This window comes from Vanessa tameamea, chromosome 12 (genome assembly GCF_037043105.1).
Source record: "Vanessa tameamea isolate UH-Manoa-2023 chromosome 12, ilVanTame1 primary haplotype, whole genome shotgun sequence".
Taxonomy (NCBI): domain Eukaryota; kingdom Metazoa; phylum Arthropoda; class Insecta; order Lepidoptera; family Nymphalidae; genus Vanessa; species Vanessa tameamea.
Window position 1 is genome coordinate 8,185,835 of NC_087320.1, and position 19,511 is coordinate 8,205,345.

The 19,511-nt window shown below is 32.0% G+C and overlaps 2 protein-coding genes across 2 annotated transcripts in view; both read left to right on the top strand.

The window, feature by feature from the left end:
- LOC113393051 (suppressor of lurcher protein 1-like) overlaps window positions 1-19,511 on the top strand; it is a 308,266-nt gene that overhangs the window by 102,996 nt on the left and 185,759 nt on the right. The window lies entirely within an intron of this gene.
- The window catches only part of LOC113393049 (cadherin-99C), a 76,902-nt gene that overhangs the window by 39,207 nt on the left and 18,184 nt on the right, over window positions 1-19,511 (top strand). Inside the window, exons 3-7 of the mRNA XM_026629744.2 lie at window positions 14,395-14,480; window positions 16,968-17,033; window positions 17,504-17,682; window positions 18,321-18,443; window positions 19,054-19,293. Of these exons, the coding sequence (XP_026485529.2) occupies window positions 14,399-14,480; window positions 16,968-17,033; window positions 17,504-17,682; window positions 18,321-18,443; window positions 19,054-19,293 (690 nt within the window). The 5' untranslated portion in view covers window positions 14,395-14,398. The remainder of the gene's footprint in view (window positions 1-14,394; window positions 14,481-16,967; window positions 17,034-17,503; window positions 17,683-18,320; window positions 18,444-19,053; window positions 19,294-19,511) is intronic.

The window sequence follows — 19,511 nt, forward strand, 5'->3', positions numbered from 1 at the left end:
TCCTTTATCCTTTTCGCGAAACAAGTTCCGCGAAGTAACACCTAACGCATTTGCGTACGGTCACGACCTTCTTTGCAGTTTCTTTATATTGTTGTGAAACTTGAACAGTAGTCACATTTTCAACGGTCAATTTATCCGCGTCACACTTCTCACCGTACACGACGCCTACAACTGGCTCACGAAGATTATCATTTGTATTAGCATCAACTAAGAAGATTTTTATTCGATTACATGTTTTGTTAATAAATTTTATACATTTGGAAACTACCAAATATGTCTCATCTCTTTATATTTCAACATCAACTGATTTACGATCAACTTTATATTATTGGTGAGATTTCAACTTTCACTTCTGCTGGTACGAAATCAATCTTTTTCCAGTTTCATAGGAAACGTTAAAAAAAATTGCTAAATAACATCACGTGATTAATAGAAGACCCCGTATTATTATCTATCTTTATTAATAGGATATTAATTCAGGATGTAATCTTTAACAGTTGAGTAGGCTTATATTCTAGTATTAAAACCTACTTCATTCTCGTTAAGCTTCGCATACTGAGAGTTTGAAAAATCATCACGTACCTCGTTAGGGCTTCGTGTTGCGATCCGGCCTGTTCTCACGAAGACGAAATTGATATAAAAGTAATTCCGCCGGTAATTAATGATGAATAAATTTCCCATGCACAGGAACCTGGTAATTATAATACGTGCTCAAATTATGGGATACTACAACGAGGCTTAAACTTCCGTCTGTAATTTCATAACCAAATACGTCTAAATATGACGTTTCAGTAAATTTATCGATATTAATTAATTTGAATGTTTATATTCTGTCTTCCAATCGTGGCTTCGCTTGTGTAAGCGGCGATAGGTTTAGGTTAGGTAAGATTTTTTTAATATATTACATTAATACGAGATTAAACATTTGTATGTATGTATTCGTTTTCACGACTTTTATTAAAGGCACTGTTTCAATATATTTGCATTTGAAATAAATAAAATACACGCCCAGCCGTTTTTGCATGATTGCGTAACAAACATCCGAATATTGAAATTTTCACATCTATATTATATTAGTAGTAGGATATCATTAAGTTTATATGATTTAATAAATCATTTTCGAGATTTAAAACGTCGAAATATTCTTCTTATAAATTTGCCGGATATTAAGAAATTCTTAAAATGATTTGCATCCATACAGGTCATCATTATTGGCGTTCTTTATTACGGTATAGTATACGTAGCTGTAGAAAGTTAAAACAAATATGAGACGAGTAAATAATACGCCTCACTTGCTAATGAAGTCATTCACGAACAAAGAGAAGATAAAGTTGCGTTTGAACATGACACGTCTTGAAGCTTCGAATATTAATACATAGAAAAAATAATAATCGAATAGCATCAAATTAGATAATATACAGCCGGGATGACCCAGTGGTTAGAAGACGTGCATCTTAACCGATGATATCGGGTTCGAACCCAGGCAGACACCACTGAGGTGAAGGAAAATATCGTGAGGAAACTTGCATGTGTCTAATTTCAACAAAATTCTGCCACATGTGTATTCCACCAACCCGCATTGGAGCACCGTGGTGGAATATGCTCCAAACCTTCTCCTCAAAGGGAGAGGAGGCCTTAGCCCAGCAGTGAGAAATTTACAGGCTGCTAATGTATCATCAAATTCAGTATCAAGAAATTGTTAGAATTTTTTAAAATATAACAACCATCATAATAGGTATCGAAAGATCGCGGTGAAACTTTGTCTACCGTGAAAACAGATATTAAGTTACATTTTTCATTATTATAGGCAATATTTATATTATAACGCTAACGAGTTAGTTTGAATGCGTTCTCTTAGATCACTCGTCTTATTATGAAAAGAAATCATTCCATTATATAGCGCTTTTATTGAGAAATATTATAGATGATATAACAGTACGGAGCAGTAAAGTTTAATGCGGGGGAAATCGCACTAGTTAGTAAAACAGTAAAATGCTAAGGAAATGTTATTTTGCGCTTTTATATTCAAATGTATTTATGGTATAACTTGAAATTCTTCACACGATTAAAATAACTTGGAAAGGTTTTATGGCTACTGAATATGTAGTTCAGGCAGGATAAGTTTCAGGTTTAAAATCAATCGATCGTAACCGGGAAGAATAGGTATTAGATTTGCGTCAAATAAATAATTGACATTAGAACAAAAAAAAAAAACAAAAACGTCATGAATAAATTCCAATGAGCAAGCAATGCCGACACTTATAATGAAATTTCCAAATTTCAATGTAACTCAGGTGTTGGAAATTAAACACTTGATAAGTGTATTATGTAATACGAAATGATTGCATCGTTACAGAATAATTATAAATAAGCTTCATTCGAATATTATTTCATGTATACCTTTAATGAGGTAGCCAATGTGAATTAAGTTGCTTTTCTAATTGCTTGTTAGTTATTCCATTCGCGTGTACATGTTTAATTTAATTGCTATCCATGATTTCTCTAAAGATAGGTGGCTGTCAGTAAATGTTTGTTTAATAACATCGATAGTTCGCTTTGATAATTCTTATTTATAACGTAAAAGAGTAATTCGTTGATAGTAAGCATACCGCCATCGTATGATCATATAACGTCATATAATTGAAAAAGTAATTATATGACGATTACAAAAATGATAGAAACTATCAGGATTACGACGAAACCTACTTTGTGACGTCACGATATAACAAAGATAGCGGTATGCTTACTATCAACGAGTTACTCTTTTACGTTATAAATAAAAATTATCAAAGCATATATATAGATTAATAATATTTAATTAGTCTACTATGGAATCGATACAAATACAACTTAAGTTTGATGACCGTTTTGTTTTCTTTTCTCGTTGCCATTGGTCAAAATATATTGAAAATTAGAGAAATAGAGCTCTCAAGAAGCTGCCTTACAAGAAGAATAATTCACGCAGTAACATGCTAAATAATTTAAGTCTGAACTCCAACATGATGAATCTAGCATTATAAATCAAACCACCTTTTCAGAAATTCCTATATCCGCTCATGCGGTTAGGATTTATACAGTATTGCTTTACATTTCCGCCTCTAAAGGTAATGCGTACTGAGATCAAATACTCTTCGTGGATAATACATCGGCCATGTCCTTTCGAGGATGCTTAATCGATAGCACGGCTGGGGTTATTTAAAACGTTCGTACTGGCGTAGGTGCATCACTGAAACAATAAATTGCTATTGTAGGCCTAAGATTGTCGATAATTTTGACGTACAACACTAGCGCATGTTTTAAATGTATTGTACTTACAAAAGATGTAATCATTGTATTTCTATTTTACCGTATTAAGTTATATTTATTCTGTCATATATATAAAATCGATTCGTCGACTTTTATAATATGTCATTACTAAAAAGCTAGTGAATTTCAAATACTCATTGATAATTCTCTGAGAAAATACGTGATAAAAATATTTATTGAATTAAATGAGGCTTATTGACCAAATATATTAAAAAAATATGGTCATAAATAGTAAAACTAAAAATCCGACTGCATATTAAAATATGTTGTGAACATGTTAGTTGTGTATATTTACGATGATCTCTGACTTATGGGCGCATTAGAATTTATTATGTTGGACTCGCAGAACATCTGGCTTTGAGATGCGTTTTACAACGGGATAGCATCAATCAAGGCTTTCAATACCAGTATCCTTGTATGTAAATGTGATCCTCTGTTTGTTTATTCCTTATTATGCATTCCGACTTCCCACATTGCTATTCCAGTGTCGGATATTTACCATATAAAAGACAATTTTATATAGTTTTCTTTATACAATTGTCAGAACAATTCTTCAATCTAAATGATTTCCCGAAGAGCTGATTTTAAATATCTAATAACGCCGTTGGTTATTTCATTAATTCATCCACCTTACATAATCTAGTCCTTAAATAAATCTAAATTACTACTTACTTTGGATTTATCTTCTCGTGACTTTATTCAAACTGTCCTTTTTATTGCAAGCGTGAACGTAATTTCAAATTATATTCCTGAACTCTTTCATATATCAAGACGCTTAGACGTTTGGTTTTTGTCATAAATGTAAAATAACGATCTGTAAATATCCTGCTCCGCAAACGCCTTATCTCCTCTTGAGAAAAAGGTTTAAAGCTTATTCCACGCTGTTCTAATGCGTGTTTGTGCTTATATGTGTGTGTGCTAGAATTTCATTTAATATGCTTTCGTCATGATGGTTTTCTTCATTCTAAGACATGAGATGAATTATAAAAATAAATTATGCACTGCTTCTTCAATCTTGAACCCGCAATATTTTGTTGATATTTACGTGTTGTAGTCGTTTCGATCTCGACGTTTCTAATACTTAAAAAACCTATTTATTAAGATTCGTCACCAACGAAAACATCCATGTACTTTAAAAGAAAAATTACGTGTCGTTTTCGAAAGAAAAGAAAAGATCGCTCGTATTATATAAAATAATTCTTTTACTTTCAATTAACTAATTCTAAAACTCAGGCAATGACAATATTGTAAAACTATCAAGACGAAATCCTTGGCCAGGTAATATGACCTTTCGTGCTCTGGTGTCATATTCGCAATCGCGTCATATTATTTCCAGTCATATCTGTTCAATGTCATGCGAATGTCTAAGAATAAAACGATTAGTGTGATTTATGCGTTCTCTCCTGAAGTCACAAATATGTCGAGATTGTGAACAGGTTAGGTTCGGCAAATTATGCTTGTAGTTCCGAAACGTGTCTCTTCATTCAATAAATTATATGTTGCTTTCTAATGCCTTGTTATGCATTGATACATCGCCTTATTCAAATGTTAATTTAATGTTACTTAACCTTTTTAAACGAGTTATTATTTATAAAATTCATGTAAATAGCCTTATAAAATTTGTCTTTTAGTTATATGATCAATGGTTGTCGCCTTATATTGTACTCTTTGATTTATGGTTATATATAAATAAAAAATATTTGAATATAAAATGTCGTTGCAAACTTTTAAATATTCAACCTTTCCTTATGTTTTTGGAACATGTACCTTATGTACATTAGGTACATGGTCCAAAAACGTTTAAACTTTTATTTATTGTTATTATAAATATAATATGACGAATTAGACTTCAATTGTTTGACAATACCCCTGGGGATATTACGCAATGTATGGTTTAGGCCTGTTTGTGTATTTTAGCAATCCACTCTGTAGTTGTTCTGCTAAACTTGTATTGTTATGTTCCGACACGAAGGGCAGGTGTAGTAGATAGCACAATGGGGTCTTACTTAAAACAAAAAAAAAACAATTGGTCAATGACAATATCTTCGTAAAACGAATACCTACACTATTAATCTTGTAAAGTTACTAAATTGCAGTAGGTAATTATAAATTTAAAATGTATCACAGTCCCTTTGTCCCAGTCATGACGTCAATGCCATAAAGTAAATATAAAAGTAGTACAGTCATAATAATAATATTGATTAATTGATTACATTTTTTTTTACATTAGCAGCCTGTAAATTTTCCACTGCTGGACTAAGGCCTCCTTTCCCTTTGAGGAGAAGGTTTGGAGCATATTCCACCACGCTGCTCCAATACAGGTTGGTGGAATACACTTGTGGCAGAATTTCGTTGAAATAAGACACATGCTGGTTTCCTCACGATGTTTTCCTTCACCGCCGAGCACGAGATGAATTATAAACACAAATTAAGCACATGAAAATTCAGTGGTGCCTGTCTGGGTTTGAACTCGAAATCATCGGTTAAGATGCACACGTTCTAACCACTGGGCCACCTCAGCTCGATTAATTGATAATATTATACATTTAAACATCGTAATTAAAGATTATCAAATTTTATTAATTTGAGGTCAGTATGGAAATTTTCGTATTGAATTCATAACCACCGCCTTCGTTTAATAGCTCATTAAAATCGCATTTAATGCATTACTTATTATTATTATAATAATTATTATTATTCGATTATACTTGTCTGCGAAAGTTACATAGTTCGATTTAAACTTTAATGTTTCGACCATCATAAATATTATTAAGCGCTTAACTCTATCAATAGTTAATGTGTGTTGTATTTGATGAATTGTAACCGGGCATTGATTAATGTATTACTTATAAATTTTGTCGTTGAAAAATTAACTATTAAAGTGAAGAAATAATTCTTAACTTACCTTATTATCATGTTACCTTAGTATCATATCATATCATAATGATTTAAGAACGGTAACATACAAAATAGCTAGAATTATCAGCTTAATCTATTGAAATGATTAATAAATATCTCTTATAACTATAGGTGCAGGTTACATTTCATGCTTGAATGAAATTACAGACCGGAGTACAGTAAACGCTCCAACTGTACATATTTCAGCGCAAGATACAATATATTTCTTTTAAAATAACCTTTATCTTCTTTACAATAAGGATTATAAATTTTGCACAAACTTATACAGGGACTACGTACCATCTACAAGTTTCTGAGGATAATGAGCGTACTACAAACTGGAGCTTTGTGCTTAGGAATGCGTTAAATACTTCACCAGCGAAGACAAAATCTATTGGCTATTAAATAGAATTGTGTGAATACTGTATACCTTTACATCTCAGTGGTAGCGTGAATGAAATCATAAGCGGCTTGTTATAATATAAGTTAAAAACATATATCTATAAATTCACTTTGATCAAGTCTTAGTCTAGATCATATATTTTTAAAACCTGTTCTAAAATTTAATTTCTGTAATATATGCAAACGAAATTAAAAAATATTTATTAAAAAAAAAACCTTGTCTGCGAACGCATCTTAAAATATCAAGGTCAATGCTAATGTGATACACGTACTTATTTAAAACAATATTGCCTTTGTTTCACCGAACCGAAATTTAAGTCACATATTATATATATATTTCGCTAATTGTAAAACATATTCAAATATAGCACTTGAATATATATCAACTCAAACTGATTAGGAAATTTAACAAATAGAAAGTAGGTCTTTTATTTTGGTTAATATTTTTGAAGTAGGCGCGGTTATATATAAAGTTTGAAAACATAAAATAGCAACTCCAAATTGCTCCTCGAATTATCAAAGGAAATTAAAACGTTTATCTCTAGTGAAATTTTCAAGGTCATTTAAAAAACTTCAAACTATTTAACTTCAATATCATAATTGATCAATATGGATCCTTTAAAGCTGTAATCATAAATAAATACATTAGATACTATATTCACGAATCTTTTACTACCTTTTCTTATCTGTCAACTCTGATCTTGCACACCTGTGAAAATGAAGTCATTAAGAACCACAAATTCAGATTATTCTCAATAAAATAAAGCTCTTTCACCTCAAGAAATTGTCGCTTTGTCGGATTGCTCACATACGCTGAATACGTAGTCACGGTTAATATGTTAATGGATTATTTCCTTAAGAGGCTTTTCTTCGTCCCAGGGCAAGGGATATCAGTAATCGGATATGCTTGGCAGGACAATTGCTGTTCGTAAATATTCATGGGAACCGTCAATTATGTTTCAAATCGATCGAATTCTTAGTGGCATACAAAATGTGATGATGTTCAGTGATGAGACATCTGTCATTAACGTTTACATACGATATGTGTGTGAAACGGCCTAGTGATAGAACACGTGTATTTTAACTGAAGTTTGCGGATTCGGATACGGACAACCACCACTGATTCGATCGCGATGGCAACTGTAGATGTCTGATGATAATCAGCCACATGTATCCATCAATCCGTATTGCGTCAGCATGGAGTATTAAGCCTTAGTACAACAGTAGGGCATTTACTTCACTTTTTTCATGATCGAAAATGATTATTTGTATCACAAATGTTTGATATATACAAATTGAATCGTGCGATAAAAAATCGGACAGGTTCATGTTTTGGTCAAATTATTGGCTACCATGTCCATATATGAATATTATCTGAAACAGTTTTACATTCGTAAATGCTTTTTAATATAAATTAAACACAAAATAATGGACCTATTATCACGGTTGTAGATTCTTGGATGATATATGATGATGATATTTGTAACAAAAATAATTAAAAATTGAATTTAAACGTCCATAAAACTGGTACAGCGAGGATCGCGCCAAATTAGTTATCCTGCGAGTTGTTACTAACGAACGTAAAATATCTATGTGCTAAGATTTATGTCACCTTCTTCCTCTCATAACATAAATTCAAGATTAACGTTCTCTGTTGTGGAATTATTATCTTTGCAACGGTTAATTTATTAACTTTTGTATTTAAATGTACAGTCTAAATTTGTGATTAGAATTAGCAGTGCGATTCTGTAAATATTCACTCCGCATCTCACTCGTGAAATTTTGACAACTGACGTGCTTTTATGCCATTTTAATACGTATTGTATACATTATAAAATTATTGTAGTCGATGTCACATAACATATGCTGAGATTTAAAGCCCGTTTTCTGCGATGAGTTTCGATTTTCTTCTTACCTCTACAGGTAGGTTTATCAATGCTGGAATTAAGCAATTAATAAAAATAATGGAAATGCCTTTAATGTTATAGAAATATATTAAATATTCCACAGTATATCTGATTTTATCACGACTTTTGCTAAATTGTTTATTCAATCTTATTTCATTAAATCATAGCATTGAAAACTAAGGAGATTTTAATAAATATGAGCATCAAGTTTTAGAACAATAGTCTCATTATTCCTAGTCGGGAGCAAATTTGAATTATCTTTAAGAAGAACTAAATAGAAAACTAGTTAAATAAATTCTGGGCTAGATTAAAATGAAGAACGGATGGTGACAGGTACCTAGTGCTAGGGACAGTGGCAATGCCCTGATAGCATCTAGATCGCATCTTCCTCGCGTGCCGATCCCATCTCCTCGCTATAATGAGGCGCTGTGTTGCCAGGTGATTCACTATCAGGATATGTTTGTTACCAGATACATATACATATATTTCAAGCCAACAGTTTCAGAAAGTAATAGCTTGTAGGCTAAAGGTTTTGTGGCTTAGGTACTGATAGAAATGGCTTTCATAATTATTCCACATTTAGGTAACCAAAAGATTAATTAACTATCCAAACATTTTACATACAGTACAAATATTATTTCTCTTTATCGTTATTATAATAGTTAAACTTGTTTATTTGGACAATAGTCATTACAATTGACTATTTCAATAATTTTGCATGTATTGCTTAGTTCTTCTTCTTATATCTTTAACAGAATTTATTAAAGCCAAAACAATTTTCGATTCTAAAACTGATATAGGTGCTTAAAGAGTTTAATTTTAAGAATTTGCAACTTAAACACCTATTTGACTCACGATCGCATCATCTAAGCGTTGACCTGTTGATCTTTACCAGATGGAGTTATTACGTAAGGTCAGGCAAATAGCGAGGATTCATAGCTGTCTTCACATAAACACTTTCACGTCACAAGTCATGGACAACATCATTAATGGGATGTAATTATTTGAATCTTGAACTCAATTTTGCGTTCTTCGTAATATTTATTCATTAATTCAATTTAATTCTCGAGTCGTTTTATTAAATTGCTTAGTTTTCATAAACTTTACGATCTTATTATACTAAAAACAACATTACTTTATGCTAACGAATTTGCATCTATATAAATACTATGAATACATCTTTAGATTTTAGCGCTTTTTGTAGTGTCGTTACAAACAACAAGCTCGTTTAAAATATCTCAACATCAGCTATTGAGAAGATCCCTTCGTGCTGGGTGGCCGAACTATCTCAGAACATTATCAACTTTGCAAATAGTTTTTCATTTTAGCTATTTCTAGTTTCTATCGAATACGTTTTCATAGTGTCGAGAACTGGTATGGTTTGGTAAATGCTAGTGACGAAATTGGCCGAGAGTTAGCTAATAAGGGAATCTAATTTACTCGCATTAACCATAATTTAAAACCACCTTTACCCCAAGTCATTAAAGTGTAGATTGTAGCGCCGTAACTCCATAATGCTATACACCTGTCTCACGAAGGATCAAGAAACTTTAATCTTGTTCATGGTCTCACACTCAATGCTAAAGGGTCGCAAGTTGGTTTAGAAATCAACTAGTTTAAGGCGTTGTGCTGATAATTTAATGAGATCGTTGAGATAAACATAAATGCCGCGTTATTTGGAGCCGATCGACATTTCCACTACCAATATCACGACTTCGCATAATCTGAAATCAGCTTTTTATCTAACTTTAAATTGACTGCTGCTTTAATGCTTAGAGTACGTATTAATAATAAGTGTTTTACTTCGGTTTCATTTTTTTTTCTGCGTTATTTACAGCAATAGGTATTTAAAGTTTAATTGTCATACTATTTGTGATATCATTTCATTTAGTTATTTAACTAAAGTACTATTCTTTTGGAATAGGTAGTTAACATTTGTGCTCACCACAAGAATTACGAATTTTGTAAAGGTTATATTGCTTAAACTCGGTCTTAGTCGATCTAAACTATAAATGTGGATGGTAATATTATTCGCTTTTATAAATGATGAGCAAATTATTTTGTAGGAACTATTTTAATATTTATTGGAAAAATGATTATTCCTAATGCAAAATTATTAACCTAAGTCCTTTTTCACAGAAATTATATCTTTTTCACATTTAAGGCAGTTTCAATCACTAACAGTTAATTTCCTGTATGCATTATTAAAGATATATGATATTTAATCTGGGTCAGTAATAATCGCATGTAGCTTATAAGTCGAAGGGAAGATGCGGAAGCCGATGTACTCGATAAAGGGCTAACGGTTACAGCTTTAGTTCGAAAGGAAGACGCTCTCACAACGATGAGAAATGTTTTTTGTGTAAACAACTTTCTTTCAAACCGACATATCGATTTTATTCTTAAACTGGATTATGGAAAAAGAACCAATTGCGACATTTCTCGAATGATCTAGAATATGAATATGGAATGAAAATATATATATATATATTATACAAAAATTTTAAACCAACCAAAGCCAATGATTCACGATTATAACAGACTTTGCATAACTGGGTTCAATTCGAGACGATAGAAACTGGTCTGATTCGTTATTATATGTTATTTAAATATATATTTAAACACAAATGTCAACATATTTTCTGCGTTTGTAAAGGCTGTAATTCAAGATGAATTCAAACTAAACGTTTATTGATCTTCTATTATGTTGGAACGTGCGCAGGAATAACCGCTAGAACCGAAACAATGGGTGGGTAACGGTTTCGGTACTATAATATAAATTATTATTTTCCACGCCTCTAAATTTTACATTTTCATCATTGGAATTGCTAGAACATTCTTTCGTAACGTTTATTAAGATTATGATTCACTTGATTCGATTGGAATTATAAATCCAAATCAAACACAAAGTAATGACTATTATGTTTTATCAAATAATTTTTTTAAAAAAAAAACATACAATTTTTTTATTATAGAAAAATAGTAAATTGATATTTTTTATGTTTGCTATAGTAGTAGCAGCAGCATTCTTATAAGATTCATAAGAATAGTTCCTTAGCAAGAATACTACAATAGTATTTTGCATGCAAATAAGGTACGTGAAATATTAACGGTACGTGCTGTAACAAGGTTCGTTTCATCCCAGACTGTGCCCAGACCTAATCGATATGGATACAATCTCGCTGTTAACCATATTTTCAAACGGTCCACCGTTTCCTTTCGTGATGAACATTTTTGACGATAAGTGATTATTCTATATAATTATAATAAAAGTAATATAATTATTGTTTTAAAACGTTACAATATAGTTGTACTATCTAAATTGCAGGAAATTGAACCTTCGTGAATATTTAAAAGTCGAAGTATGATAGAACTTTATTCACGAAAGTAAAATTACCTTTACGGTGCAATAAAGTTTTATCGTAGTATTCTTTATTTATCACTAGCCCCGCCCACTTTATATTCGCGTTAACTAAGCGGTGGTTAATTCGAACGTTTTCCTATGATTTATTGCACGAGTTAATGTCCTTAGGTAATCCAGCGAGCTACTTTTTGTTTTCAGTAACGTGGATCGCTATTAACCGGTCTTGTGAGATGATAAATTTCAAATCAATATAGAATAAAATTGAAAAGAAATTTGCTTTATCGCACACCAAAAGAGTAAAATAAAAAAAAACAGTTACACACAGAAATATAGTTAATGGGATGTACGTGGAACGCACCAAAGGCTGTTTTATCGCTAAATGAACGATCTCTTCCATGAAGCCTATGGAATGTAAAAGGACCTAGCATTGGTAAAACAGTAACTATATTATGCATATAATAATAAGCTGATAATAATAATTATATAATTTTATAAAGATGAGCAAAAACACACATGATGATGATATTCTACTGATCGCTTTTGGTCCTGATGGCCTTTCTCTAGGGAGACTATCATTGCTAGACATATTATTATATAGTGCACAAGTGTATGCTCACGTATCCAATGGGACGAAATATCTGATATGATGCAAGGCGCATGACCAACGGCTTTACGTTTTGTTCGAGTACGGGATTGTAAACACTGCTACTGTGAATTTTCAACGAATTAACCCAATATTTTTTTATCATACCGACTTAGGGTTTGCATCGGGGACATCGGGATCTACGTCATCATATCTAGCCGCAAGACCAACGAGGCAACACAAATACTTAAACTATGACCAATGCCTATATGTGCTAGTTCTCTCCAGTTGGTTTTTGTCATAATCAGGAACACCACAATGTATAAACAATTAGCACGTACCATTGCATCCATAATTCATCGCTGTACATTATACATAGGTACTTGTCGAGTTAGTATTTAATCTGAATTCTGAGAAACCTTACTACAGTTTGAAATATTAGTGTAACCATATCTGTTTCTGCTTTGTAAGCATTGCGGGATTTCAACAATCGTAATTGCATTAAAATAAATGGATTTATACTACGTAACGTTTTCCGAGGGTCGTAATAATTTTATTGCTTGTTAAAGTGCAACTTCTTTAGATTCGTTGGGATTTGAAACGAAACTGCATCAAGGCAAAGGCAAAGAGACAAACAAAACAAATTCATTAATTTTCACTATCGTGTATGAATTCTACACCCATCCTATCATAGTTCTGTATAAAAACAACAATACCTTTTAAAAAAAAAAAAATTCTACACGAGCAATTAAGAAATATCTTACAGTAATATATGTTTATTATTCTAATATATTTATACTATCTTGGAAAATAAATGTGATGCTTGCATAAAACGACCTTTTATGCTCTTAGTGCCAGAATAGATTTACGATTTTACTATCCTAACTTGCATTGCTGAGTCGTTAAAATTCTTGTAATTATCATATAACACACACACTCGCACACCATACAACGGCATTTATTTTAATTCGTTAAATTATAATTATGTCGTATTTTTGATAATGCGGTTGAACAGAGCTAAATTACGCATGTACGTGTTATTAGTGTGTGAACCATACGAACACTTCTTTAAACTATATTCTTGCTTGCTTTAGTCTTTTGTTTTGTTTATATACTGAGATGGCTTAGTGTGTGAAATACTCTAATAAATGTTGCGGCTTCAAACCCGGGCAAGCACTACTGAAATTTTATTATTCATTTCGTGCTCGGCGGTGACGGAAAATGATGTTGTTGAACTGTTGGAACGAAATCTGCCATGTGACAGATTTCGCCAGCGCCGATTTCGAACGTGGCAGCGAGCGTAATAAGCTTTAAACCTTATCCCAGAGGAACTTCAACTATTAGGTATATTATATAAACTTTGTACCAAGTACATATAAGAGTCATCCCAATACGAGATCATTCAATAATGTTCCAAATCTTTTTTTTTTTTTCAATACAAACAATGATCGAATTCATTGTATTCAAAAGTACATTAATTCATTATTGTGTAAAGAATCACATATAAAAAACAAACTCTGCAAATGTACGCGAGTTCTTATTCTCATATTCAGCTGATTATACAGAACGTACTGTCGGGCGGTGTTCAATCAGTTTCTCATGTGAATAGTCACAAATAACTCGTGAGGGAAGTTTTTCCATTATTTGAAGAGATTATTCCCGATATTAAATTTTGTATATGTATAAGTATGATAGTATAATATATTTAAATAATAACTCAATTATTAATCAATGAACTATTTTATATTTTAAATATTATTTAATTTGTCAATCCAACGAAAAATCTAACACTAATCCTCGTTGTTATCTATACGTAATTGTTTTAGTATATATCCCATATGTTGTATAATAAATAAATAATCATACTGTTGTTACTTATTTTTTACATAAAGATGCTTAGTTATAATAATTAATTATATTCAATGTTGTTACAGTGAGATGGCGCGGTGGGAAGCGCCTATCCGGCTCACAACGATTTGGCTTCTCGCGTGTCTGGTGCCGATAACATGGGCTACTCCAGGTTAGTTACAAATATCATCCAAAATCTTACTGCTATAAAGGTCTAAGATAAATAAAGCCCAGTACAGTGAAACACGAACAAAATCTTAATGGTTCAGTATTAATGGTAAAAGTAGATGCTTAAAATTTTCTGTGATTCCTTCTCTGCTTTGAAGGAGAATGCTCTTTTATTAAGTAAAATTAACAATCTTTACATTAAGCAAATTAAGAGTTAAATCCAAGGGGCTGAACTAACCGGAAATAAAGAACAGTAATGCTGTTCATTTAATGATATTATGTTAAGTCAACCAAAAGAAGACAATGAAAATCTTATTTGAATCGATGTCAGCAAATATAATAGAAATATTAAAATATTTTCTCGTTCGTGTTCAATTCTAAGGATGCATCTTAACTGAGCTTCGGGTTCAAATCTGGAAGAGATCTACTCAGTTCTCATGAATATCTGAGTGTTTATATATATTCCTTATCTGGTGGTTGATGTTGAAGTAAATCATCATCAACCGAATAATAATTAACTGCAGCCTGCATTGTCGACACTTTGGATATAGCATCAAGCAAACCACGTTGTGGGACATTTTGAAATTCAAATATACTTTAGTATTTTTTTCCTAATCCTTTTTTATTTATAATATAGGTAAGATAGGTACATAAATGGGCCACCTGATGGGTAACGGTCACCACCGCCCGCAGACATTAGCACTGTAAGAAATATTGACCGTTCCTTACATCACCAATGCGCCACCAACATTGGCAGCGAAGGTGTTATTTTCTTTGTTGTTATAATTGCACTGGCTCACTCACTCTTGAAACTGGAACACAACAATACCTACTAAGTATAGCTGCTTGGCGGCAAAATATAAAAAAAAATATGATGAGTGGGTGGTACCTAACCAGGTGGGCTTTTGCAAAACCCTACCATCAAGTAAAAGTTAGGTAATATTAACCTTAATATAATATCTATGTAACATTAAAAAAGTTTTTACTACCTTACTTTACTTTATCTAGGATTACTTATTATTACTTTACTAGGTCGATCCTAACGAGAATGTTGTTAGCTATCTGACTAATTAATTGTCAAATGGCTAATGATCGTAAACACGCTAACAATTTGCAAGTGAATTCGATACAGTCGCCAAAACAAGTGGATACCTCTTAATTGGAACGGATACTCGTTGTTTTGTGCGCAATCACGCCTAAATAGGAAGACTCGTGGTACAGTCGTGAACTAATTAAAAATACTTATATATTTTATATCGAGAACTTAAAAATATCATTCGAGTTATGAAACTATGTAATGACGAATAAATTTCTAATTGGTTGTTTATCGGGCGCGCCTACTGCTTTCAACGTATCATTCCTTACGACTGATTTATGTTGTCACTTATGTAACGATATTTAACACAGTAGTTGCTATTTTAAAACAAATTGCAACGAGATTTTCACCTTAAGCTAACGACACTTGAATATATGATCTGTATATTTATTTTAAATTGGATCGTTTGTGAAATTTCCTGAACTATTAAGTTAGTAAAATATATTGATTTTCAATTGTTTCAATTGATTGTACAAATCAACGTCCAATCAAATAAATTAATCTTATATGTGTCTCAATTATTATTATTTACTCGTTGGTAAGGTTTTGTGCAAACCCGTCTGGGTAGCTACCACCCGCTTTGTATATATCCCGGCAAACAGCAATACTTAGAATTGTTATGTTCATGTTTGAATAGCGAATGAGCCAATGCTATTCAATGCACATTAAACATAATCTTGCTTCTGGAGATTGGTGACGCTATAAGGAGTGGTTGATATCTATGAGCGGTGGTGACCACTTCCTACTACATACATGAAATAACAATTATATGAACTTTTCTAAGTGGTCACCATGAAGTTATAATTTAAAAAATTAAATTCAAAAATAATAAAGAGTATATTGCAAATGAAATTTCTCATAGTATTCTTGGAACATAAACAGTAAATAGTTAGTTTAAAACCAAGGTAATTAAAATAAACTGTACCAATAAAACCCTATCTAAGTACAAAACAAGTTAGTAAACCCTCAATTAGCAACTAACGAACCTTGCGTAGGAATCATAGGAAATGTCTCTAACTGTCTTGTTAATTTCAACAAAATTATATGATATTACTGTTTATTCTTAATGCTATGGAGACTGCAAATTTTAAATATAAATCAAAATTATTTATGAGATGACAGACTACAATTATGTCATTTGTATATATTCATTATATCGTTCGTGTTGATTATTCTTCTGTAAAAAAACCGATGCGTTATTTAAATAGTCTGAATATCCTTCATTGTAGTTTAATTCTACAAAACTTACTATAGTTTTGATTTTATTGAAATAAACGATCATTACATGTCAAATTTAATAAGCGAGTACAATATTGATTATAATTCAATAGTGGTAATTTTATTATATTGAAAAATGTGATTTATCCTTCAAGTTAAAATATAACTCCGATACAGGGCCGTGCGAGGTGGAAACGGGTCAATCCAGCATCATCGTTGACATAGAAGAGAGCAGAGGGGACCGTAAGTATAATCAGTTTTATTTATACCAACTACGCAGACTGGCGATCTTGGATAGTGAACTATTTCATACACTGTCAAGGTGAGATGAGACCTTAAATCATTGTGCCTGATCGATAGTATTTTCCAACCACAAAAGGACAAAAGCCAAATAAACAATATCTGACATCGAATTGACGCAATATCATTGGTCGAGAGCTTTCGTAAATCTAAGGTTTCTTTATCTTCATTACTTCTTCGATTGGAATAGGCTATTATACATTGGTGCGAGAAAAAAAAGGCTATAGGCTAAGGCATCGGTTTACCTCATAAGGAATACACGTCAAAATAAATTTCATCTAAGATTAATTCGGTAAAATTGTTTTACCTTATTTCTTAACAAAACATAAAAAGATAAATAAACAAACTGTCAGTGGCGATTAATCGCAAGACATCGTAATAAATACTGACTGAAAATTATTATATGATTACAGAAGTCAATCAAACAACAGTACCGGCTGAGCTACCAGTCGTCGGCGAGCCAGATGTAGACGTGATACTGTCCACCGTGTTTCCGAAAGGTCCGACGTTATTTCAGCTCGATGGCAAAAGACTACAATTACTCCAGCCCTTAGATAGAGATGCCGATAACTTATCCCATATGGTGTTTCAGGTATATTTACTGTTTTTATTGTAGTATAAATATATATTTTATACGTCGTAGATATACCCAAATTGTTATTTGTTTTGCTGATGTTATTCAAAAAAATATTAAAATTATTATAAAGTTTTAGACCTTCCTTATCAAAGTTGTTTAATTTGCGTTTACTTTAACATCGTCTATCTCTTTCTGACATCACTGATTTGACATTTGAAAGATTGTTAAAGTAACCTGTAAAGATTTTTTTAGATAAAATGTCTAGTGTATACAATATTAAATACTAAAAAATAATGCAAAGATACAATTTAAATTATACAAATAAAAATTGTATAATTCTCTGTTTATATTCTAATTATATTAATGTATATAAAACTAATAATAAATTTTATATAAAGTCATAAATTTATAATTACTAAAGTTATAACGTTACACAATAAAGAAGTACTATTAATAGCAGTAACAATATGTACTCAATTTACAAATGCAATTTGTCGTATAACGTCTATTAACTTTCATCGCGTGTACATAAAGCTGTTCATAATTACTAATCAGAATTGGTTAGCGTATCGAAAGTCTCATTAATACAATAAACGCCTGAAGCTATCGCCGTTTATTATGGTATCAATATCAATTATTTATTTTGCCCGCAGCTGGTTTGTCAAGTGAAAGCGACAAAGAAGAGGCGAACTATACCGGTGATTGTGCGAGTGTCAGATATAAACGACAATGCGCCTGTGTTTCAGGGCACGCCCTATGAAACGAGTATATCAGAGGTGGGTTGAATTATTTTAATGTTATTAGCTCTACGTGCTAATCGTGTAGGTAGAAAAATGCTTGTGATATATGTATTTGATATAAATGATTGGCGTGTGAAATTTATCAATGAAGAAGATAAATCTCTATAAAATATTTTGTCCAAATATCGAGAACCTTCTCCGTTTTTAAGACAGTTTATTTATTATATAGTTTGACGGATCTGCAAATTGGCCACCACGAATGGTAAGTGGTCACCACCGGCTAAACCAAATCAACCATTGGAACTAAGATGTTATGTCCATCAGCCTAACTGTAAACCGTAACTACTTACACTGACATACATATCTTTAAAACCGGAACAAAACAAATTTAAAGTATTACTGTTTGGCCGAAGAATATCTGATAATCTTTAAGTGGTACCTACCTAGGTAGACTTGATTAAAGCCCCCTATCAACAAGTGAAAAAAGCTAAAGTCTTGTGCAAATATCTACTACATCGATCACTGTGTTGCTGCTTATATATATACCAAGAAACTAACAAATAATTCGATACATACTTGTAATATAAGTACATTAATTAAGATTACTTACTGTACTTTTTTACTAAAATAATAAATCTTCTTACAGCTTATTCCAATAGGCACTACGATATTTGATGGCATTCGAGCAGTAGACCCTGACGCAGGAGTGAATGGTCTTTCGGAGTATTTCATAATAGCAGGAGACAATAAAACCCTAGAAGCTGCCAATGCCGTCGATGGTTATGGATACTTTGCCATACCTCTACCGCATCAAGGACAAGTCACAGTTAACAGAACTTTGGATTACGAGCGCACGAAGAAGTATCTAGTCACTATTGTTGCTTCTGTAAGTACGATATCCAATTGCATGTTATGATCAATTTACTTAAAAATATTTTAAAGAATGTTAATAGATTTTTTGTTCCTGAAAGTCCGAATAAAGTGCGCTTGAATTTGTCTAAGAGCTGAGCTCTGGGAAAAGCATTAGAGCTTATTTCAACACGCTGTTTTGATATGTGCAGGTTCTTCCGTTATATTTTCGTTAACTGTCGAGTAAGATAAATT